Source organism: Pimephales promelas, chromosome 3 (genome assembly GCF_988280905.1).
Source record: "Pimephales promelas chromosome 3, fPimPro1.hap1.1, whole genome shotgun sequence".
Classification (NCBI taxonomy): Eukaryota; Metazoa; Chordata; class Actinopteri; order Cypriniformes; family Leuciscidae; genus Pimephales; species Pimephales promelas.
The window spans coordinates 12,934,555-12,957,838 of NC_142771.1; the positions used below are offsets into that span (position 1 = coordinate 12,934,555).

At 37.0% G+C, this 23,284-nt stretch overlaps 3 protein-coding genes across 3 annotated transcripts in view; 2 read left to right on the forward strand and 1 right to left on the reverse strand.

Annotated features, from left to right (window-relative positions):
- tecra (trans-2,3-enoyl-CoA reductase a) overlaps positions 1 to 3,170 on the reverse strand; it is a 47,831-nt gene extending 44,661 nt beyond the window's left edge. The window contains exon 1 of the mRNA XM_039685647.2: positions 126 to 3,170. Coding sequence (XP_039541581.2) covers positions 126 to 293 — 168 coding nt within the window. The 5' untranslated portion in view covers positions 294 to 3,170. The remainder of the gene's footprint in view (positions 1 to 125) is intronic.
- Positions 3,171 to 5,256: 2,086 nt separating this feature from the next.
- On the forward strand, positions 5,257 to 12,988 carry dnajb1a (DnaJ heat shock protein family (Hsp40) member B1a). The gene is made up of 3 exons (XM_039685649.2): positions 5,257 to 5,816; positions 8,980 to 9,545; positions 10,025 to 12,988. Exons 1-3 carry the CDS (start codon positions 5,606 to 5,608, stop codon positions 10,253 to 10,255), a joined length of 1,008 nt encoding a protein of 335 aa, XP_039541583.1. The 5' UTR covers positions 5,257 to 5,605; the 3' UTR covers positions 10,256 to 12,988.
- A 950-nt stretch (positions 12,989 to 13,938) lies between these two features.
- On the forward strand, positions 13,939 to 19,364 carry gipc1 (GIPC PDZ domain containing family, member 1). Its single transcript, XM_039685648.2, has 7 exons — positions 13,939 to 14,113; positions 15,248 to 15,697; positions 15,826 to 16,011; positions 17,503 to 17,683; positions 17,765 to 17,871; positions 18,696 to 18,777; positions 18,851 to 19,364. The coding sequence occupies exons 2-7, from the start codon at positions 15,398 to 15,400 to the stop codon at positions 19,000 to 19,002; spliced, it is 1,008 nt and encodes a 335-aa protein (XP_039541582.1). The 5' UTR covers positions 13,939 to 14,113; positions 15,248 to 15,397; the 3' UTR covers positions 19,003 to 19,364.
- The last annotated feature ends 3,920 nt before the right edge of the window (positions 19,365 to 23,284 follow it).

Sequence of the window (23,284 nt, forward strand, 5' to 3'; positions counted from 1 at the left end):
CTAAACACAATCCTATTTTTAAATAAATGCAACAACGACACAACAGCCATGACACTGTTTGCAAGTAACTGTCTGTCCTTTGTATGGTATCTAAGCTTTTAAAAAACCCACTAAAAAGCACATACCTTATCCAGGAGCAGTAGTTTTTCACGGGTTTTGACATGTAGTATCTCCACCTCAAAGTAAACAATTCGTCTGGCTTTTTTAGGAGGTTTTGGCCTGGGTTTAGAGGGAGCAGGAGCTGCTGCGCCATCGGCCTTTCCTGCTTTTGCCTCTAAAGCTAACGTATCCATGATGACACCTCCTCAAACTTTCTGCACGCTGAATCCTGTGTTTAGTGCGTAGTTCAAAGGTCTGTCACATCCCACATATCACTCATAAGTCCTCAAGTTCTTCATAATAAATCCAAAACCCAACTCAAGTTCCTCTCCGCTGAATGAATGCAGTGCAGACAGAGAGGAGCGACAGAACGAGTGCAGTGTGATTGAAATATCTTCCACCTCTTAACACCTGAGGGGTGGCCATCACAACCACTCCTCTGAAGACGAAATATGAGAGTCCCAAGACATAATCCATGGCTTTTCATGAAGCTAAATTTGACAGCAGGAAGCCCCGTGACCTTGTGGGACTCAGGCCAGTTCAGTAGGACGTGGCTCGTACCTACACAGTGCCTACTAGGTTGGGTTAGTGTGCATCTCTACAGCTGGGGATATTAATACATTTGCATTGCAAGCAGTGTCATGCAATGAATCTATTTGAGTTTGTCCATGGCCACACCAGAGATTGGACTTGGCTTCAATAAATAAGCTACTTCTCTGGTCCCTAGTAGTTTAGGTTTGGGCAAGTCACTGCCGTACACAACTCATTTGTGTGTGTCAGCCGTAAGCTGATCAGACAAACATACTGAGAGGCAAAGTGTCTTGAGTTATCCGGTATATTTACAAGGGCAGTTAGTTAGTTTCCATCACCTGTTCTCGGGCTTTGGGGAATATACAGGATTGTACAGAACAGTGTTATCTTAGTATTATTGAGATACTATTATGGTTTATATTAATGTTTTGAATAAGGTTTTTATTTTTGTTTTTGGTTTTAGTAGGGGTTTTTTTATTAGTTAAAATGGGAAATAGCTGAAATTAAATAAAAGTTTTTTGAAGCTGCAGTCCGTTACTTTTTTTTGGGTTAAAAATGATCCAAAATACATATTTGAAAAAATACATAACCAGCCAGTGTTCAACGCTATCTGCTTGCCGTAGCTCGGTTCAAAACAGTAAGCTTGTTATGATGTTTTTAATTCCAGTGGTACTGGTGGATTTCCACAGGAGATTCGAGAATGTGTCTTTGCGTCATTACGTCAGATCTGTACACCTAAAGAAGAGTCTCGGCTAGTAGGCTATGAGTGTGAGGATGTTGGGGGTGGAGATTTATAGCCTTTTTTCATAGCAATTGATATAATTAAACTTATCAATTTGATGGCAGATCTAGAAAAGTTAAAAAGACAATCACCCGCTGTAACTGGAGACTCACCCGATGTAAAATGCAAAAATTTTCGTTCATGCTTCGGAGTGGCTACAGAAAAAAAAGAGACTGCAACCGCAACCAGACCCATGCGAAAACAAGGATGCATATCGGAAGGGCATTACATGTAGCCACGCCATGCTGATGGTGTTAACATTAACAATTTGAGAACAAAGTATAATTTGCACGGTTTTGCGTGATGAGAAGCGATTGTTAGATTTAATCAGTGCGATTTACTGCAATTTCAGAACCAGAACAAAAGTGTATGTTACTTAGTTCAGATGACATTTTCCAATGAAAATTATTCTGTTGGTCATACTTCAAAAATAATAATCTGTGATTCTGAATCCCAGTATCCACACCGGCGCGGTGATTGACAGCCGCACATTCTCCTCAAACATCGTGTTCATCCACGCTGTGCCATGCCGAAGTACAACTCGCGTAAAGTTGATAATTCCGCGAATGACTGCAATTGCAGATTTCGAACAGAGATGGCGACAAAGAGGAAAAGCGCCTGACTGCAGCTTTAACTTTTATTTTATTTCAGTTTTATTTTATTATTATTTATTTTATTATTCTAATAACACTGTTTTTATGTCCATATGGTACAGAACAGCAGATTATATTTAGTTTGTTTTATATTCTGAATTTTTAATCACAGAATATAAATTCAAAACATGAAAGAGTTTATTTCAATGAGGAAAAAAGGGTATTTTTACATGACAACGATGTCCTAAAACGGGAAATTTCTTCCTTTGCTTTTTCCGCATAGACAACAACATTGTCGAAAGTTCGAAACGATCCCCATTCACACGGATCCACGAAAACAACTAAAAACGCTGTATTAATCATGGCCTGGGCCAGTAGTTGGCGACTTCACATTGTAAATAAACACAACACGCCTGTAGACTCTGTTACGCATGCATTAGTTGAAAAATTCGACAATGTGTAATGTTTTTAAACCTCTGATTTTGAGTTGCATTCAGTGAAATGTGAAATCACAAAAATTAAAATGCAAAGAAAAGTAATTTTAGTAATAATTTCTTTATAAAGCTCTGAAATCAATTTGCAAGGCACTGTACACATGCTCTGCTCAAATGAAATTAAATGATGTCTCTCTCAGATAAGTTTAGCCATGTGTCCAGAAAGCCTATATTTGTTTGCCTACTTTAACTGCAGCTTGGATGATCATGGTGTGCTGACCGCGCACACATGGAATCAAACAAGAGCTCAGATTACGTCTGACTACAACATTTTGCTTTGCAGTTTTATGTGTACTTGTCAGACATGAGATGAGAAAAATTGTACACCACTCTTGATCTGTTTCCACATTTCGAAGTTTCAGAACAACATGTTATCATGACACCTCATTTCAGTGTTTAGTCTAACGCGGCATCTGTCATGCCGTGCGAGCTCTTCAGTGGTGTGAAATCAGTCATAGTAGTATATCCTGATATTTTTTGACATTCCTTGGAATGCCATTCTCTAGTATAAGCCAAGCCTATACTATTTGATAACTTCGCTAAATTGCTCCTTTTTTAAGGATTGCAAGTCTGAGTTCCAGCTATGTTTGGAATAGCATGCTAATAAACCAATATACTATTTCTGTAGTAGCCTATATGTATGTACTGTGTTTTCGTTGTACAAAAGCTAATATCCATGTGATATATATATATATATATATATACAGTATATATATATATTATCCACTTTACATGCTTAGAAAAGCGCAACATTTCATTTTGTGTCACCATTTGGTCGAGTTACTACTCGTGTAACTGTATTTAAATAGGGAAAACGTGGATGTAATGCATGAACTAGGCTAAGCTAAGTGCTACACGCACTGAGTCGAAAGAGGTATAAACTTGTTTTTGTTAAGGGAATAACATAGATTAATATGAAAAAAATGGTGGAGTATCCCTTTAAGCACTGTACTTTTCAGAAATACAGTATAGAGCCTACTTAAAGTATACTTGACTTGTACATAAGTATATTTGGCCTATACTTGTACTCGAGACATAGGCTACTTATAAGTAATTAAGTATTCTAAGTATACTTTGTTTGTAGTTGTGTTTACTTGTTTGTATGTACTTATTTTTTACTGTAGCTTACTAAAGCATAAAAATATTATCTGTTCGCAGAGATTTAGGAAACATGCTCACATTCTCGTTTCTCTGAAAAACAATGCTGCAGCCGTTTGAAATGTGCTTTCCGTGTCAGTTGTCTGTTTTTGTTTTGGTCTGTGTGTGACCGTCCACTGGCAATTTACCCAATAGTGTTTCGACACTCTTGGTTGCCAGTTGGCAGAAAAATTGTGGCAATGGAAACCATAAAACCATGTCAGAGATCGCATACTCTACAATAGGCTGTACCTAACAATCCCCTGAATCTATCTAAACAGCTCTATGTCCAGACTAGAGCAGAGGAATATCAAAACACGGATAGATCAACTCATCAACTTACAGTGTGTAACGTTAAGTCATTGTCCATTGCGCTCGTTCCTGTTGCGTAACTTCTTAACTCAACTGGCAACCCCATTTGGACTGCAGTACCCATTTTAACCGCTAGATGTCAACATTATTTCAAATACTTTTTTCCACATAGTATCTAATACAATTATATTGTTTGACATTTATTATATGTTCCTAATTCTGAGTGTGTGGATTATTGTGTAGTCCACTGGTAGTGTACTTAGAAATTTACTTCAATTCGACTAAGAGTAAGCTTCACTTATTTCAAGTATAAATATTAATGCCTAGATAGAAACATAGAAGTAGCCTAAAGTTAAAAAATATTATATAAATAGATGAAGTTTGATGTTGTTGATGTTGAACATCTATAATGTTATGTTCACTTAAATAAAACTTACATACTTGCAGTATAAAACTAAACTAGTAGTTATACTGAGATACTTCAAAGATAAAGTGTAGGCTACTTTCATAAACTAAAAAAATGTGCTACAAATATTTGACTAATAGCCTAGCTATCACTTGTAGTATACTTGTACAACCGAAAAACCTATATTTGCAAACTAGTTGTGCATTCAAAGTTTTAGGCTATATACTGTTAAACTTAAAGTAGCCTATATTTAAAAGTATATTTATATAGACTAAAAAGTGGGCAAATTTACTCCCAAGTAGTATGGAAATCGTACACTTATAGCCTACAACTATGCTTTGGTGCATTGATACTATAGGCTACTTAAAATAGGCTATTTGAAATGTAGTAATTGTACCAAGTAGGCCTACTTCTTTTTGTATGGGAAGCTTTTTTATTATTACTTTTAATCACTCCCATGCAGGATACGATTTTTTATAAAAGTTCGTCTTTCACTAGTTCAGTATATTCTTGATAACATGAATTACATTTCCACTAATAGCCTAATCTTCATATCATAACATCATCACTCACAGAAATCCAGTTCTTGATAAAAAATAAAAAAATGACATTTCCACATTGTTCATATCAATAATCTGTTTGTACTAGTGGAAATGTAACCTGATATCAAGAATGAATTCTTCAAGAATTTTAATTGGGATCATAATGGGAAAATGTAATTAATATAAAATAAATTAAATCATTAAAACTCAAATCAGCTTTCCATAACATTTTTTTTTACTTGCTATTGTGTTTAAAAACAATAACTACAGTATCGTGTGTAAAGTACAATAGTGCAGTGAACACTCCTCTCCACACGAGGCGCTCGTTCAGTCGCAACATCTGCATCTGCAGCACCAGCGAGCAAGTCGTTTTCTCGGACTTTCTGCGGACGGGTACGTTGACAACTTCACTATACGGTGTGTGAGCAGGGAACACCGTGTGATATTAAAGTTTTATATCGACTCAAGTTAGGACAGTCTCGGTAAAATGGGCACATATTTCGGGGATGCGGCAGCGGCTGTGTGCTATAAATGAGGATTTGGATAAATAACTTGCAGACAGTTTGATGAACTCCATCCGCGCGCTTCTTCATGTTCGATAGGACAGGAGGAGGATCATTTAAAATTAGTCAAATCTTTCAACATTTGGAGGATTTCTTCATATGGAAACAGGTAGTTGAATGTTAGAGGAGTTTTAGTCCAGTGTTGTGATGGGTAAAGATTATTACAGGGTCCTGGGCATAGAGAAGGGCGCCTCTGATGAAGAGATCAAGAAAGCCTACAGAAAACAAGCTTTAAGATTTCATCCCGACAAAAACAAAGCAGCGGGAGCAGAAGATAAATTCAAAGAGATCGCCGAGGCTTATGATGTCCTGAGCGATTCCAAGAAGAAAGACATCTATGACAGATATGGAGAGGATGGTAAGAGCTGTCATTGTCCCACTATATATTGATATGTAGTAATTAATCAGATAGTCCTTACAAAGTAACAGTTACGATAGTAATTATGTGTTTCTTTGATATATTTTGTACTGAATTATTACTAGATAGATAGATAGATAGGCAGACGGACGGACGGATGAATAGATGGATGGATAGACAGATATATACACATATAGAGATAGATACATAGACAAATTGACAGGTAGAAAGATGGATAGATAGATAAATGGACAGATAGAAAGACAAATTGACAGACTGATAGAACAATTGTCAGACAGATAAGTAGACAGATACACAGAAAAATTGACAGATAGACAAATTGATATACAGATAGATGATGGAGAGACAGACAGACAGGTGATTGATAAATAGATAAACAGACAAATTGACAGATAGATGATGGAGAGACAGACAGACAGATGATTGATATTAGATAAACAGACAAATTGACAGATAGATGGATAAATAGATAGATAAATTGACAGATAGAAAGACACATTGATAGACAGATATAAAAATGATCAATAGAGATAGACAGACACACAGACAAGTTGACAGATAGATTGATAGATATTCCTTAAAACATGTGCTGTGATGGTTCCATAGTACAGCTTTTAGTTATTTATCTAAGTTAAATTGACATAAAGAAGTACAGACACTGCTTTTGTTTCTGCTTTTTTTGGTACTCTAAAGGCCCGATATACTCACACCGAAGTTCTTTGTTGTCACTCGAGGGTGAAAAGAAGTTTGAAAACATGGAGAAACAGTACACTGTATGACTTTGCATACACTCACTTTCTAGGACTGGGGTTTAAATCAATATTTAAATAAATATGTGTGCACTGCAGTTAGTAAAAGCATCATAAAGGATGTGAATATGTTTCAACTAGCTCTGAAATCAAGTCTCATTTATTTATGAAGTGCTTTAATACGGATAACCTATAAAGCAGATTTCCAAAAAACTGCCCGTTTTCATTGGTGTTTGACCAAGGTGAACACCAGAACACTAGAAATTAGCCGCACTTCCCTCTTCGATTGATTGGCTAGAGGAGGAGCTGTCAATCTAGAACTAGTGGACCAATGGTGACGCTTAAGCCCGCCCTAATTTACAAGAAACTCGAACTGCAAAATTTGGAAGAGCAAGCGCAGAAAACGGAAAGAAAAACGAAAAACATGAACATAAATTTAAGTTTCGTGCAAAATTATTTTTAATGTGTCTAAACGTTTTATTCATGATTGTTATTTTTTGATTGGCGTTTTGGGGGTGTGGGCCGCTCCCACAAAACAATGGTAAGGGAAACACTGCTAGACTTTAAACGATTTTAAACTATTCAGCACTTTTTGAGAGTTAGTTTTCTCTGCACACGTACATGCCGCATCACAAACAGCCCGCGAATAGCAAAACTGAGTTCTTTTTTGCGGTTTATTGGCGTAAACACAGTCGGTTGACGTCGGATAATGGATCCGTGCACCAGCTCTTAAAGTGACAGCAGCCTATTATGTGTCTGTCATTAATGTTGATAAAACAACAAAAGAATGCTTGAATTGTAAGGATTCAGGATTAATAGCTAATGTAGTTATTTTATACAGGACTACAAGACAATTCAGTGTTATTTTACATTTAAAGCTGCAGTCGGCAAGTCTGGCAGATTGAGTGGACTTAGGCAAAATTTGAAATGTTTACAACTCTCATGACCCTCCCCACAATGAATACCCTCCCACAGAGTTCGTGCTTGTCAGTGCGTGTGCACCAGCTTTTTTGAATGTGAACGCGCCCGTCTCATCAGCATCTAGCAACATTCTTCCAAAAAGCCGAACTTTATTTCTTCATCTGGACATGTTTATTCACCTAACGTTACGTTCACACAGATTTCAGTGCAAACAAAGCTAACGAACATGCTCAACAAGTGTTAATGTAAGCTATCCATACCAACACATTTGGGCAAACATAGGCTACTTAGATTACTAACGTAACACTTAGAAATAAAGCACAATATTCATTGATAAAGTACAATTACCTGTCTAGAAGAAACGTTGCAAGCCCTGGATCCAGCTTGGACCCAATTAAATCACGTAAATCTCCACCTTTCTAAATGCCGATCCTATGGGCTTTATGCACAGCTGCACTACTTCCTGAACTTCAGCCAGCTCCTTGTTTCCTGTCTGCCATTATTGGGCAAAATTGATTAATTCAGGTGTGTCTGATTATTGTTGCCATGACTACTGAGGTCAAGCAAGGAGCTGGCTGAAATTCAGGAAGTAGTGAAGCTGTGCATAAAGCCAATTATAATAATTATAATTATATTATATATTTTATAAGCTTGGGTTTTTGTCTAAAACCACTTTATTTATGTTGTTCTGTCGGATTATAGCGTCGATTTCACTGAATATGATAAAAAAAAAAATTGCCGACGGTAGCTTTAATTGCTTTATTCAGTTTCTGTTGTATTTCTTTACCTGAATACTTGTTACACCTACCCAAAAACATCTCTCTTTATTTTATTTGAATCTTTATTCTACTGGATTTATTTGTGCTACTTTTTAAATTCTATTCAAGGATTGAAATCAAGCTTCCTAATGTTATGTAAACTCTTAAGCAACAACATTACCTCACTGTAAAACACACATACAGTGAGTGAGCAAACATTTAGGTGAGATAAATGTCTAAAATATGCTCACACACACTCACAACTCCCCCTTCGAGTAAAAAAAAAATCCCCCTGTATCGTGCAGCGCTTGTTTTGGCCAAATTTAGTTTGAACTGACGTCACACACATTGGTTCTTTGATTTCACTGGAAGTATATCGGGGCCTTAAGTGCGGCATGGATGGACTCAGTGAGCACCCTCAGTAGGCTAGCGCATACACTTAAGTTTTAGCTTCTCTGAGTGAAACCTGATGACCTTTGGTGACGGTTTGAGTTTTCTCTGAATGTTGCAAACACAGGAGCTTATATTGTGGAATCGACGTGGGACTTTATGAAACCGGCTCTGATCTCCAGATTAAGAATTCAAACTGTACAGTGTGACTGGATCATTCCTGTGAGCTGGTTCTGCTCTTTCTATACACAGTATGCTGTTTTTATATTTCCCTCAATATTGACTTGGCGTTTTCCTCAAACATCTTTTGTTTTTTTCCCGCAGGGCTCAAAGGACATGCCGGAAGTGGCCCCAACGGCCCCAGCTATACTTTCCATGGTGATCCTCACGCCATGTTTGCAGAGTTCTTTGGTGGCCGTAGCCCGTTCGATCAGTTTTTTGCATCCGCTGGCGGTGTAGATGATGACATGGACATTGACGACCCCTTTGCAGCCTTCGGAATGGGAGGAATGGGCGGATTTCCCAGATCCTTCAAGTCTCGGGCAGGCGGTCCGCACAGGGCCCGAGAAAAGAAGAAAGATCCGCCAGTGGTGCACGAGCTCAAGGTGAGCCTGGAAGAAGTGTTCTCTGGTTGCACCAAGAAGATGAAGATCTCTCGCAAGAGGCTGAACCCGGACGGGCGCACCACGCGCACCGAAGACAAGATCCTCACCGTGGACATCAAACGGGGCTGGAAGGAGGGGACCAAGATAACCTTTCCCAAAGAGGGAGACGAGACGCCAACCAACATTCCCGCCGACATAGTGTTTGTGGTTAAGGACAAGATTCACCCTGTTTTTCGGAGGGATGGCTCTGACATCGTCTACCCTGCAAAGATATCCCTCCGAGAGGTGAGTGTCTAGTGTCTGCTGCTCAGATAAAGTTACTTAACAGCCTGTAATATACACCAGTGAACTTCTGTTAAGCTTATTAAAAGTGTTTGAGTACAGTTGAGAGATTTATTAACCAAACTTTTAAACGCAGAATGATGGGGGGAGGGGTCTAGTTGCGATATTTGTTTGCAATTTTTTTTTTGAAACTTTTTTTTGTGTGTGTGTGTGTGTGTGTGTGGAGTAGCATTTACTTTGAATCGAGCCTCTCTGAGACACTGAAAATACCAGATCGCGAGCTGCTCACGTATAAACACACACAGTGCCGCGCTTCACTCTGAAACATGATGATTTGGTTTTATTTTCATTCATTATGGAGCTTTGGGATAAATAAGGTTCAAATTATTAACATTAGTTTATACGTTAGCCATCATGAATAAAGAAAGAGCTATGACAGCATTTATTCATCTAGGTTAATGTTCATTTCTCTTTCTTTCCAGGCTCTATGCGGCTGCACCATCAGCGCTCCCACCTTGGACGGCAGAACTGTCACAGTGACGTCACGTGATGTCATCAAGCCTGGTATGAAGAAGAGGATAGTGGGAGAAGGACTGCCTCTGTCCAAATGTCCTGACAAGAAAGGAGACATGGTGCTCGAGTTCTTAGTAAAATTTCCAGACAAGTTGGGACAGAGTGCTCGTGAAGCTCTGGTTCAGATCCTACCAGCTTGATCGTTGCGACCTCTGCGTGGAGAGAGACTCCCTGATCAGATCCTGTGATCGGGACCTTTTAATTTCATATAGATTATTGCACCTGAAAGCATCAGTGATACATGTACAAACAAGTCAAGTTCAGAGAAACACAATAGAGTTCCAGTGTATTATTTATATCTCCTTGTATCGCAATGCACTTTTACAAAACACAGTGAACCGTTTCTGAAGCAATTTAGTCATTTTCGCACAATTTGCAGTAACCTAAGAGTAAATGCTCCTTCATCCTCCTGTTTACTGGTTTCTTTCCCCTTGAATTTGTTTATATTTTCTTTTATTAAAAATGTATTCCAGTTTTAGACTCTGAGTAGTAAACATCACCTCTGAACATTAGGGTTTTATATATTTTTAAGGACCTCAAATAGTAATTCTAAAACTATGTGTGTGTACATGTTTGTCTATTCCGGTGGGGACTTAAACCTGAATGCACACAGACTCATGGGCACTCGTCTCACTGTGGGAACCTAAATTGAGGTCCCCATGGGTAAACACGCCTATAAATCATACATAATGATTTTTTTTTTTTTTTTAAATGTAAAAATGCAGGATGTTTCCTGTGATGGGTAGGTTTAGGGATAGGGGCAATGTAAGGGGATAGAATATATAATTTGTACAGTATAAAAACCATTACGTCTATGGAGAGTCCTCACAAAGATAGGAAACCAGACGTGTGTGTGTGATAGTGTGATTGTGGTAGTAAAATTCCAATGATGGGGCTTCTGGGAGTTTTGAATTTAGTAGGCCCGTTACATTTACATTTGGCTCTCAAGCATTGTGCTTCTAGAGCATGTTAAGGTGCGGTCACGTTTACCAGCGCTTGGCACAAATTTCAAGGTTGAAAATCCAGTCATTCCAATAAGAGTCTGTGCGATTGGGAGTTTCGCATTTGTGCAAAAAAGTTCCCCAAGCAGATTTCGCTCATGTTCATGTTTGGTCAATGAATATTTTTCACGTGAAATTTCACTAATGTGACTCTGTAGTCACATTTACCAAACTTAGGTGTACTTTTGTGGGCGGAAAGCTGCATTGTCAATAGTGACGTATGGTCAATGCCAAAGACCGTAAATAAAGATGGACACCTTGTCAAAATGTCCCAGAAAAGACAGTTGACATCTTGCACTGATAACATAATTTAGAGCCAGTGTCTGCATAGTAGTGATAGTGAGGTGAAGACTCAATCGCAAGCACAGCTGTCAATGACATTTCATCTTGAACATACATTGGCATTACCTAAGAACTTCCTAACATTATCTAAACTTTTTTTTAAATTTTTTTTTTTTTAGTTTGGCTCATGTCCCATTCGATTACATGGAGATGGCGGGGTTTAGGACCTATACTACCAGCCACCAGGGGGCGATATAAATGTTTTGGCTCCAGGACGTTTGCTACACTCTTGTTCAAGGCAGCGAATTTCCATGACCAAGTTGAACCTGTGGGGAAATCACAATGGGCTTTATGCACAGCTGCACTACTTCCTGAACTTCAGCCAGCTCCTTGTTTCCTGTCTGCCATTATTGGGCAAAATTGATTAATTCAGGTGTGTCTGATTATTGTTGCCGTGACTACTGAGGTCAAGCACACCTGAATTAATCAAGCTTGGCCAATAATGGCAGACAGGAAACAAGGAGCTTGCTGAAATTCAGGAAGTAGAGAAGCTGTGCATAAAGCCAATTGTGTTGATTTATATTGGAATGCCTCGGATTTTTTGGGTGGCTGTGACCGCACCTTTACACTGCAGATAACATTTACCTTCTCCTGCTAGGAGTGACCCATGATGGGTTACTGTGATCTTCATGTCACCACTGTGAACTTGAGCACTTAATTGTTCCTTAGAAACAATACCTTCTCTAGCTATTTGTTTTGTTGCTGTTTTTTTTTTTTTCAGGCTTAAAATGCCTGAATGTAGCCATAATTATGTACGAATGGGTAATATTTTAATTGAGTATGGGTAAATTGTAATTATTGCAGCTAGTGGTGCAAAAATAACACCCTCTAGCTCTCTATATTTTTATTTGCTAACCGGTATTCATTTGTGTGAATTAACAGTTATAAAACACCATAAAACATTTACAATTGAAACCACCTGTTGCTCGCTATAAATGAAGAGTTCAGATGCAAAAGCCTCTAAGTGCCATTTGAAATTTTCTTCTAGAATGGTCATTTTTATCAAGCTTGTATATTTAAGTTCAGTAATTTCACTTAAATGGCAATGAAGATTACCTATTAATTGTCATTTAAGTGAAATTACTGAACTTAAATATACAAGCTTGATAAAAATGGTCATTTTAGAAGAAAATTTCAAATGGCATTTAGAGGCTTTTGTATCTGAACTCTTCAAATGTAGCTTTAAAATTCTTTTTGAGATTATGTACAGTGATGAGATGGTGGTTTAATAGATCAAATTGGATATCGCATCTTAGAACTGCCATTACCACAAGTACATTTTTTAAAGAAATAAGTATTGTGCCAAGACGCGAGCACATATGCACAGTTCAAAGTAGGCTACCTCGCACACGATTCCTGCATCATCAGCATGCAATTTAAAATTCACGATAAAGTTAAGGAATATATGTTTTTCTGTTTAAAAAACAACTACTTTATGTAGCTGTTTTTAGTGGCATGCCTGACAACCCTTTATCATGTGCGTTTATCATTGTTTTTATTTCATGCAATTAAAGGCTGTCTTGCAAGTGCTGTCTTGTAATACGTCTGTTACTGGACTGTATACGTATTGTTGTTAGCTCTAGAAAGAATACGAGTAAAAATGTTAAGATTTTTGGAATATTTATTATAATTTTTTTATGCTCTAAAAAATTGCTGCTCTAAATTATTTAAAAGACTCGTTTACACCAATGACGATGACTATTATCATCCATTCTAACGCACAAAAATCATCATTATATACACACACATATATATATATATATATATATATATATATATATGAAGAGTTCAGATGCAAAAGCCTCTAAGTGCCATTTGAAATTTTCTTCTAGAATGATGATTTTTATCAAGCTTGTATATTTAAGTTCAGTGATTTCACTTAAATGGCAATGATAATTACCTATTAATTGTTATTTAAGTGAAATTACTGAACTTAAATATACAAGTTTGATAAAAATCATCATTAAAGAAGAAAATTTCAAATGGCATTTAGAGGCTTTTGCATCTGAACTCTTCATATATATATATATATATATTTCCTTCAAAATTCATAGTTAGAGATACAAGAGAGCTTGAAAATTTGTTTAAAACTTTAATAGTGTAGGTAGAATAGGTTACTTGAAACAGAATTAAAAATAAATAATGATGTGCACGGATAAATTATTTAGGCTTATAATAATAACTAAAATATTGCATCAAAATAAGGGTGGCCCAGTTTGATTTCACGGTAACATTAAACATAAAAATGAATAGTAGGCCTATAACACCCTGATGTGCAGTTTTATCCACTTCTCAATCTGTATGATGTAGTTTGGGGACAATAGTCCCACTTTTTTTATTATTATTAATTTATCTGTGCAGAAAACTTATACGTTCTTATTTCAGAAAATTAATGTTCAGACCACATCCCGCCTGTAGGTGACAGCAGCGCGCGTGTGTTTGAGCTGTGTTGCTGTAACGGTCTCGACACAGAGGAAGAACTGCTGGTTCTGTTGATGAGTGATATGATATCCGCCTTCCTCTCACATACCAGAACATAACGTTACTCCCTAAACACCCGCTGTAACCCTCCTCAACAATCAGATTTTGTAATGAACACTTTATAAGTCCGACGTCCCAGCGGCTCATGGTTGCTTCACTGTCAGAGTTAGTTTGGTAAGTGTCGTGATGTCTAGACGATGCTAACATGCTAACTCACATTATTGTTAGCTGCTTTAGCTTCAGACTATGAATAGAAACATGTCAGACTGCATTAATCCTGAAACATAAACGCATGAAGTGTTTTTTCAGTGGTCGGTTTAATTAATTGAGTTTAGTTCATCCTTTGAGTTAGTCAGATAGCGGTTCAAGTAAATAAGGCAGAACCATTCTTTCTTTTGGTTGAATGAAAACAGTCTAGTAACTTATAGAAGTATGATTTCATCCCTAATAAAAATTTCGTTTCTATGTTACATTTGCTTTAAATGTATTTTTTTTCCACCTCAGTTGTGATTATTGTTTGAAAAAAAGACCTAAATCTCACAGAAACGCCCATATCTATGACTTTTTCATTACTTGAATTGTTGGAAATATGAATGCACATGAAAACAAAATGTGACGTAAAATATTGTGTCTTGGTGTGTGATTGTCCCGGTGCAACCTTGAGTTCCCACAGTCATAGAAAATACCAGGAAATATCAGGGAATTTAGAAGCTATACACATTAACGTTATATCTATAATTATATATAAAATATAAGTCAAAATAAAATACTAACATTCATAAGACTTGTGAACAGTACTGTATGATTTGAACGTATGCATTGTATTGTGTGTATCAGTCTTGATATAGGAATTCTAAATTAAAGGCATGAAAAGAAAGAAGAAAAATAAACCACATTGAAATTTATTCCTCAAATAATAAGTAAAACCTTTTCCTTTTTTTCCTTTGCTTGTATATAACATTTGCTACCTATTATGGCTGTACAATATTTAAGAAAAAATAATATATGATAAATTTTGTTGTTTTCCACAGCTATTTGTGCTTAATAACTCTTTTTAATTTAAAGCAAGTCATGTTACTCATGTGAGCATCAGTCACGTGCCCAGTCTATTTTTTATTTATTTTTTTGCTATGTCATGCGGTGACATAAAACTTCGACTTTTCACGTTTTTGACGTATTAAAATCATTCAGTTTTCGGAAGCTGTTGCGCTACGTACATTTGTGATATTTCAATGGTTTTGATATATATTGCGCAGCCCTACTACAATATTGTTTCTCCATTTCCATTTGTTTCTCTTTGTATCACAGGTCTGGAGATTTCCTTTGAATGGGTTGAACTCATGAGACTTTTTTTACTTTTGATTCGGGCTCATAAAGAACGGCATTAAAGGTGGTTCGCAGACCCCTTTGTGTTAAAACATTGTGCCTGTGCAATAAACAAAGACAGCAGCACCCACAATGCCACTTGGATTGGGACGCAGAAAGAAGGCGTCTCCGCTGGTGGAGAACGAGGAGGCCGAGCCGATCCGGGCCGGACTGAACGTCCCAGGGTTGGATGGCCTGGATGGTGGCAGGGTCGGCCTGGGTGAAGGAGCTGCCCATGAGGGTTTACCACCTCCACCCACCGGCCTGCGACCCCGCCTGATCTTCCACACCCAGCTGGCTCACGGCAGCCCCACGGGACGCATTGAGGGCTTCAGCAATGTGCGTGAGCTTTACGCCAAGATAGGAGAGGCCTTTGGGATTCTTCCAACAGAGGTGAGGGGCGTTTCTCTTTGCTTTATGCTGTTCACTTTTCATATAATCAACATAGATGAAATCTTTTTCTTTGAAGATTTTGGCTTGAAATGCCAATCCCTAGACTAAATGCCTACATCCTTTCTCAGGTGATGTTTTGCACACTGAATACTCACAAAGTGGATATGGACAAACTTTTGGGTGGCCAGATTGGGCTGGAGGACTTTATATTCGCTCATGTGAAGGGTCAGAGGAAAGAAGTGGAGGTGTTTAAAGGAGAGGATGCACTGGGGCTTACAATCACAGATAATGGAGCTGGCTATGCTTTCATTAAGGTGAGAGAAATTATCTGGGCTCTTCATGTGTCTGTCAGAAATGACTGTAATGTTTTTTTTGTTTTGTTTTTCAATTGAATTAAATTAATGTACTATATTTTAGTTCAATCATTTTTTGATATTTTTTTGTATTATATTTGGATTGAAAAATTGTACTAAATTATATTTACGTTGTATTTATAATCCATTTATGCACTCTTTGAGCATATACCCGAAAATTAAATTTCCAACTTTTTCACCCCAAAATAAAAATACTGTCAATAATTACTCACCCTCATGTTGTTCCAACCCAGTAAGACTTTCGCTCATCTTCGGAACACAAATTAAGATATTTTTGATGAAATCTGAGAGCTGGATCACTCCTCCATAGGCTTCCTAAAGGATCGAAACTGGCCAACCCAGAAAAGTTAGACATCGTTAAAATAGTCCGAGTGACTACAGTGGCTCAATCTTAAGTTTATCAAGCGACGAGAATACTTTGTGTGCACCCACAGAGAAGGAAATGAATAGTTGAATAAAGTTGTTTGTTTTTTTTTTTGTTGTTTTTTTTTGTGCACAAAATCAAAAATATCTTAATTAATGTTGACATGTTCCGAAGATGAACGAAAGTCATACAGGGTTGGAACAACATGAGGATGAGTAATTACTGACAGAATTTTCATTTCGGGGTGAACTAACCCTTTAAACTGTGGTAAATCTTGAATGCTTTTAGTGGACAGACTTCAGTTTGATCTCTTTTCAAAGACGACACTTGGCAGACTATTGCTGAAGTGTTAAGTTTTAAAAAGTGAACTTAAAAAAAGGAACAGAATTTTATGTTTATTGTTATGAAAAATGTGCAAAAATACCATTTAATTTTTTTTATTAAATATTTATTTTCAAAAACGTGTTTTACTCTAAAACTGTGAGAAAATAAAGCAATAAATCTTAAGTCGTGTTCAAAATTTTAGCTTGATATGTCAAAAAAATTAAATGTTTCAGTAAGATTTTGTTTCCACTAGATGAAATTCGTTTCCCATTAATTTCCAATGCGGCCATTTTTTGACCACAAGGAACACGAGGTCACTATTTTTTTCAGGATCATTTAATCTGTTCAAATCATGTCCATGATTTTTTTGTGTTAACATAGCAAGTGCCAAAGCCTTTACCAAGTTTTGTACCATTCCGATGAAAAATTAATGTAAACATTTTGACTTAGGTTAGAGTTTGGCTTGGCTCTAGTCGGATGCCGTCAGGGTTTTTTGTAATGTTCATTGTTATAATTCTTAAAGTCTATTATTCTCATGGGATGAGTCAGATTTGAAGCTGTTGAAGCACACCTGTGATTCATTGCACATCAATTAGATGCTACATCAGTGCAAAAAAGTGTGTCAAGTAAACTTCACATTGTACCAAACAAATACCTCTTAATAATAATAACCTTATCCTCACCTTGAGCAATCATACCACCCAACCTTCTGAAATCATCTGATGATCATGTTTCCTTTGCAGAGAATAAGAGAAGGCAGTATTATACATCAGATCCAGGTCATCAACGTGGGCGACATGATCGAGTCGATCAATGGACAGATACTCATCGGCTGTCGCCATTATGAGGTTGCCAAGATGCTGAAGGAACTGCCCAAAGGGAAAACCTTTGTCCTGAAGATGGTGGAGCCTATGAAAGCATTTGGTAAGAGTTTATGAACACACTGTACATTGATGGCCACAGTCAATTTGATATGATTATTTTGACCTTTTGTATTGTTTTTAGACATGATCAGTCAGCGGTCGGGAAGCAGGTCAGGCTCTGCACAGGTAGGAACAGGCAGAGGAACCCTGCGCCTGAGATCTAAAGGACCGGCCACCGTAGAGGAACTGGTGAGATGCCTATAATTATCTCCGTTTCACGGGTCACTAAACTCCGTCAGCAAATATGAGGTAGCATTTGTGTGCTTGGAAAGGTCTAGGCGTCTCTTGCCGTCTTGCAATACGATACACATCGCAATATATATCCCGCACGTTAATATATTGCAAGGCATAACAATAGTTGTCAATCAATAATATACTTATCAATGCTGTATTGATTGATTTATAATTGGATTGATTTAAGTAAGAGAAAGACCTCGATTGAATCTTCCAATTTTACAGTTTGCACTTATTTAGGTGACTTTTTCCACACGATGTCTTAAAAACATCTTTAAAACCAGAAATTAAGGCCTTGAAGCATTTTGGTCTTGTTTTTCAAAACTAATATCTAAACGTACTTAAATCAACGCACAATGGCTACAGATGCAAAATTTTAAATTCAAGGTAGAGAAGTTTACACTGACATTTATGCATTACATTTTGTCAAAGATTGAAAAAAAAAAAATAGAGGTGCATTTTTAGATTCACTTTTTTATTAGACATTTCTTGTCATCAAATTATTACAATTTTATTTGACAAAATTTTTCTTTTCAAATAGAAAATTTGCAACGAGCTGGAAATGCTAGGTATAATAAATTAGCCACTAATGCAAAACATTACAGATTGGTTTGTAGTTTTCAAGACTATTTAAAATTTGTACAAACTGAACTTCATCTGTGTTACTGTTATGCCATAGTGTTGTCAAAAATGTCGATATTTTGATGCGGATTGATACTGAAATGGTCATTTTATTTAGGTAAGCAAGATAATCTGTAATATTTTCATTTGTTCTGCAGCCGTCAGCATTTGAAGAAAAGGCTATTGAGAAAGTGGATGATCTGTTGGAGAGCTACATGGGTATTAGAGACAGTGAACTTGGTATGTATTCCAGTTTTTGAGCGGTTTTTCTTTGTTTAAGTGGCGTTTTTCTAACTCCCACACTCATTCACAGCTGCCACGATGGTTGAGCTCGGCAAGGACAAGAAAAACCCGGATGAGTTCGCTGAAGCGTTGGACGAGACTCTGGGTGATTTCGCATTTCCAGATGAGTTTGTGTTTGATGTGTGGGGTGCCATAGGCGATGCTAAGGTCGGTCGCGTGTAATTCTAGAAACGGCTAAAATGGCAATTCTGCTTTAGGAACACTATGGGATTTTATTTTTGTTGTTTTTGGGAGCATACGCTGGGATGCTGGAAACACTTGTATGTAGGCCTCTAACAGATGTTATCAAGACACTATGTTGAATGCATTTTTAAAAGATTTAAACTTGTATTCAGGCTGAGCCTAATCACTTACGTGAAATGTCTTATTTAGTAGGATATCAAGCAAAAGAGACTCATTGAATTTGCAAAGTGTTCGCTCCAGGGACCATGTCTCGTATCCCTGAGAGGTTTCTCTGTTACATACTGTGACTTTCACTTGCACTGTGTCCCGACGCTGTATAAATTGCACGCTATGGCACGGGTCACAGACCACACGGTGCAGAGATCGAGGCAATGCTGGTCTGCACTTGTGTGGATCTGCCCTGTCCCGTGGCAGTATTACAGACCATTTGTCTTATCAACACTATAATGATTCCCTAACGCATGTGCTGTCTTGTTATGTACTCTTGTCCTCTCTTATATTAAGGATTTCAAGTGGTTTAGAAGTTGTGGCAATGAACTATTTCTAAATGACCTCTAGTGCTTTACATTTCCAGTTCTGTGGCTTAGCTCTTATTTTAAAAGAGAAATGGGAAAGAAATAAAACTTTGATTTTTTTGTTTTGTTTTATGTTAGTAATGTGGTCAGCTACCACCTATTGCCAAACACAAGGACTTTTTTTCTTTTTTCTCTCTCAGTGAAATCAGTATTATTAGTAAGTATTATGGATAGTAGTTATCCTTTTTCAGGATTGATAGAGGAATATGGAAGGGATTACAAGTTGGGCTGGGCGATATGACTACTTTCAAACCAACCGTCGTTCCAGCCAAACAGATTCAAAACATTTCAAGCATAAAGTAAAATACAAATCAATGAAGATTGATATTTAATCATTTTCATCTTTATGCGCAAATATAACCAGTATATAGTAATAAACAACTATATTTACCTACATATATTTTTATGCCACGAGGATGTTAGTGATTTTTTTATTGATAATGCAAATTAATTGTTGAATTGTTGAGAGTTTTGAATCTACTGAAGAAAAAAAAATTGGATGGGATGAAAATTTATATTTCAATTCTTTTGCGTTCATTCGCATTGCTTTTGTTTTCACTTACAAAGCATTTGAGTTTCTCCTGAGAAACTTTTTTTCTGGGTTGGGAGGGAAAAACTATATTTCTATTCTATACTATTTCTAAAATATACTAACTTTTGCGAGCAAACGCAACGTTTCTCAGGGGAACGCAATACTTTGTGAAGAGAAAGCAAAATCTCATTTAGTTTCCTTCAAGTTTTGCAAGTGAACGCCAACCTTTTGTGACTCACTGACTCTGTATGGTATGCTTAATGTCATACTGCCAGCACAACTAGTGTGAGAGTATATTGTGAATATGATGTATATCGCCCAGCCCTATTTAAAAGTGAATATTAAAGCACTGGTTGGAAGGTAGAGGCTGTGGATGGCATTGATTTGAGTGTATATTGTGTTGATGTGTTTACAGAAATTACACTACAGTAGCATTTCCAAGATACTGACAACAGTACTGCAAATATGACCAAACACAGACATTGTACACTAAGCACATTTATTAAGTTAGTTGAACTCAGAGATTATTTTTACTCTTAACCAGGCTGTTCAACACTGTAGTATGTTCACATGTGTAACTTCAGAGCATGTTTTAAATGTAAAGTACTGATCCTGTGATGGTTAAAACTCCACACTGTATATTTCTTCTTCTTCATTATTATTTAGTCAGGCGCTATTTCTTATGGAGGACATAAGTTAATGTGTAAAGGTAAAGGACCAGAGCAAAAATGTAAAAAAGGAAGTAAAAAAAAAAAAACTGTTACATGTTTAGGTGTTACTTTTTACATACTGTAAAGCTATCAGTGTAGCTTGAAAACAGCGCTCTTGTGGTTGATTTACTTTGGACACTTTTTTTCATTCAATGGATTTTTAACATATTTAGATATATGTTGTTTTTAAGAATGAATAGTTTACACTGATGATGTAATGGTTCTGGTGGATTCATGTCTCGTGACACTCAGACTACATTCAAATGGCAATAATCATATAAGTCTTATGCTACATTTTTCTCCATTGTCAGAAATGCTATTGCACCAAATTGTTATTTGTTACTGATTTCTCAACAGTATTAAAATAAACAAAACAATTTGTGTGATTTTTGTTTTTGTGTTCTGGAAAGCAGGCGGTGTTTTTGTTTCTAACAGTTGTTCATTGAAACATTGGGTTAGTTCTCCTTGGCTAAACAACCTCTCCAAGGGCATATTTACATTCTTTACGTTTGCATTACTAATGTGGCTGTATAGGGGAATGAGTGACCTGCACTGAAAATATAATTCAAGACTTATTAAAGGGATAGTTCATTCAAAAATGAAAATTGTCATTGACTACTCACCCTCATGTCGTTCTGGCGTGTAAGACTTGTAATGCCGTTCATCTTCGATACGCAAATAGAGATCGCTTTCTGTCCCTCCATAGACAGCTACGCAACTGACACTTCAAACAGAGATTGTAAAACAAATCCAAATTAATTTAGTGCTTTAGTCCAGGGGTTTTCAAACTTTTTGTGTGTGTGGACCACTATTTGTAATCAAGAATTTTCACGGACCACCTCATACAATACACATATTATGATATTACATATTATATTACATAATATATTTAGGTTCATTTGAACAACAGGCTTATTTCCATAGCAATGGAGTATCAAATCTATACAGTAATAACAAGTCTACAAGTCCTCAAAAAGTAGGCTTGAGTTTGTCCACTTAACAGCACATCCGCAAAACATTTCACTTTGTAAAATAACGTTAACTGGAAATTAAAATAATAACAGGCCTTATTCATTCCATTTATAAACATTTCGTTTTATAAAAGGCCTAAACTGCCTATAACAGCTATGCATGTGATTTGATAATGAGAACATATTTGGTTCTGCCCTATAACATTACACATTTAAAGAAAACACAGTAGCTAGGCCTAACGTTATTCCAGCTTAAAAATAAAGTTGTCAATAAAAGCCATTGGAGTCTATTTGCCAGCCCGATATGAACGTAATATCCTCCTTTGTCACCCTCCACATCTTTCCCTTCCTCTTTGTATCGTCTGTCTAATATAGACCTATATTAAAAACAAATAACTAAATAAATGCTCACCTAACCTGTTGCTATCCACCGATACGGTGTTGTGGTTCTGACTACAAGGAGCTTGAACGTCACGGCCGAGCGCCACTAGCGCCACATTTTAGTAATCACACAATAGCTTGACAATTTAATTTACATTTTATATAAATATAGGCCTACGTATATTTTTTTTAACTTTTTTTAATGGAAATTTCTTGGTAAAATATTTTAGATTTTATTTAGCCTTTTCACAGACCACCTGCAGTACCCTCAGGGACCACTAGTGGTCCGCGGACCACAGTTTGGGAATCGCTTAGTCCAAATTTTCTGAAGAGACATTATTGCTTATGATGAAAACAATGAATTTAGGTTTTTATTTACATTTAAACATTGATCAGTAGGGTTGGGTATCGAGAATCGAGTATCGATTGGAACCGAGACTAACTTTTCGTTTTTCCCGGAATCGTTCAAAAGTTAAAATTTCGATTCCTAGTTTCGATATTCACAGTCCGCCGAGCGGAAGAAGAAACCGCTGAACAACACCAACGAAGAAGTGTCTACCGGAAGTGTTGGCACAACCACGCGAGTTGAACATGAGTAGCTTACGTCGGTGGTCCAAAGTGTGGCTTCACTTTTCTAAAAATAACGAAATCTCGGCAAAATGCAAAATTTGTGACAAAAGGAGTATTTTTACAGAAGGAGTATTTCCTTCAGAAAGGATTATTTCCTTCAGAAACGCCGTTGGTTAGCAAGGTTAGCCAAACTTTTTTGACCCTGCCTCTTAAAAGAATCGGAATCGAGAATCGTTAGGAACCGGAATCGAAACAAAGAATCGGAATCGGAATCAGAATCGTTCAAATTCAAACGATACCCAACCCTATTGATCAGCAAACATAAACTAAAGCTCAACAGAACCTGCTTGATGTGTGAGAACAAACTTCTTGCAAACCTGATGCATAACACTATAATGAACCTCATTGGTTCTTGCCTAAGCTCAAATGTGATGTGTAACGTTATAATGAACCTCATTGGTTCTCGCAGAAGCTCAAATGTGATGCGTAACGCGATAATGAACCTCATTGGTTCTTGCCGAA

Excerpts from the sequence above, each read along its gene's own strand:
- dnajb1a (XM_039685649.2), top strand. The coding sequence starts at position 5,606 with ATGGGTAAAGATTATTACAGGGTCCTGGGCATAGAGAAGGGCGCCTCT. Across the intron at positions 5,817-8,979 it reads TGACAGATATGGAGAGGATG|GGCTCAAAGGACATGCCGGA; the intron begins GTAAGAGCTGTC and ends TTTTTCCCGCAG. Across the intron at positions 9,546-10,024 it reads CAAAGATATCCCTCCGAGAG|GCTCTATGCGGCTGCACCAT; the intron begins GTGAGTGTCTAG and ends CTTTCTTTCCAG.
- gipc1 (XM_039685648.2), top strand. The coding sequence starts at position 15,398 with ATGCCACTTGGATTGGGACGCAGAAAGAAGGCGTCTCCGCTGGTGGAG. Across the intron at positions 17,684-17,764 it reads GGAGCCTATGAAAGCATTTG|ACATGATCAGTCAGCGGTCG; the intron begins GTAAGAGTTTAT and ends TATTGTTTTTAG. Across the intron at positions 18,778-18,850 it reads TATTAGAGACAGTGAACTTG|CTGCCACGATGGTTGAGCTC; the intron begins GTATGTATTCCA and ends ACTCATTCACAG.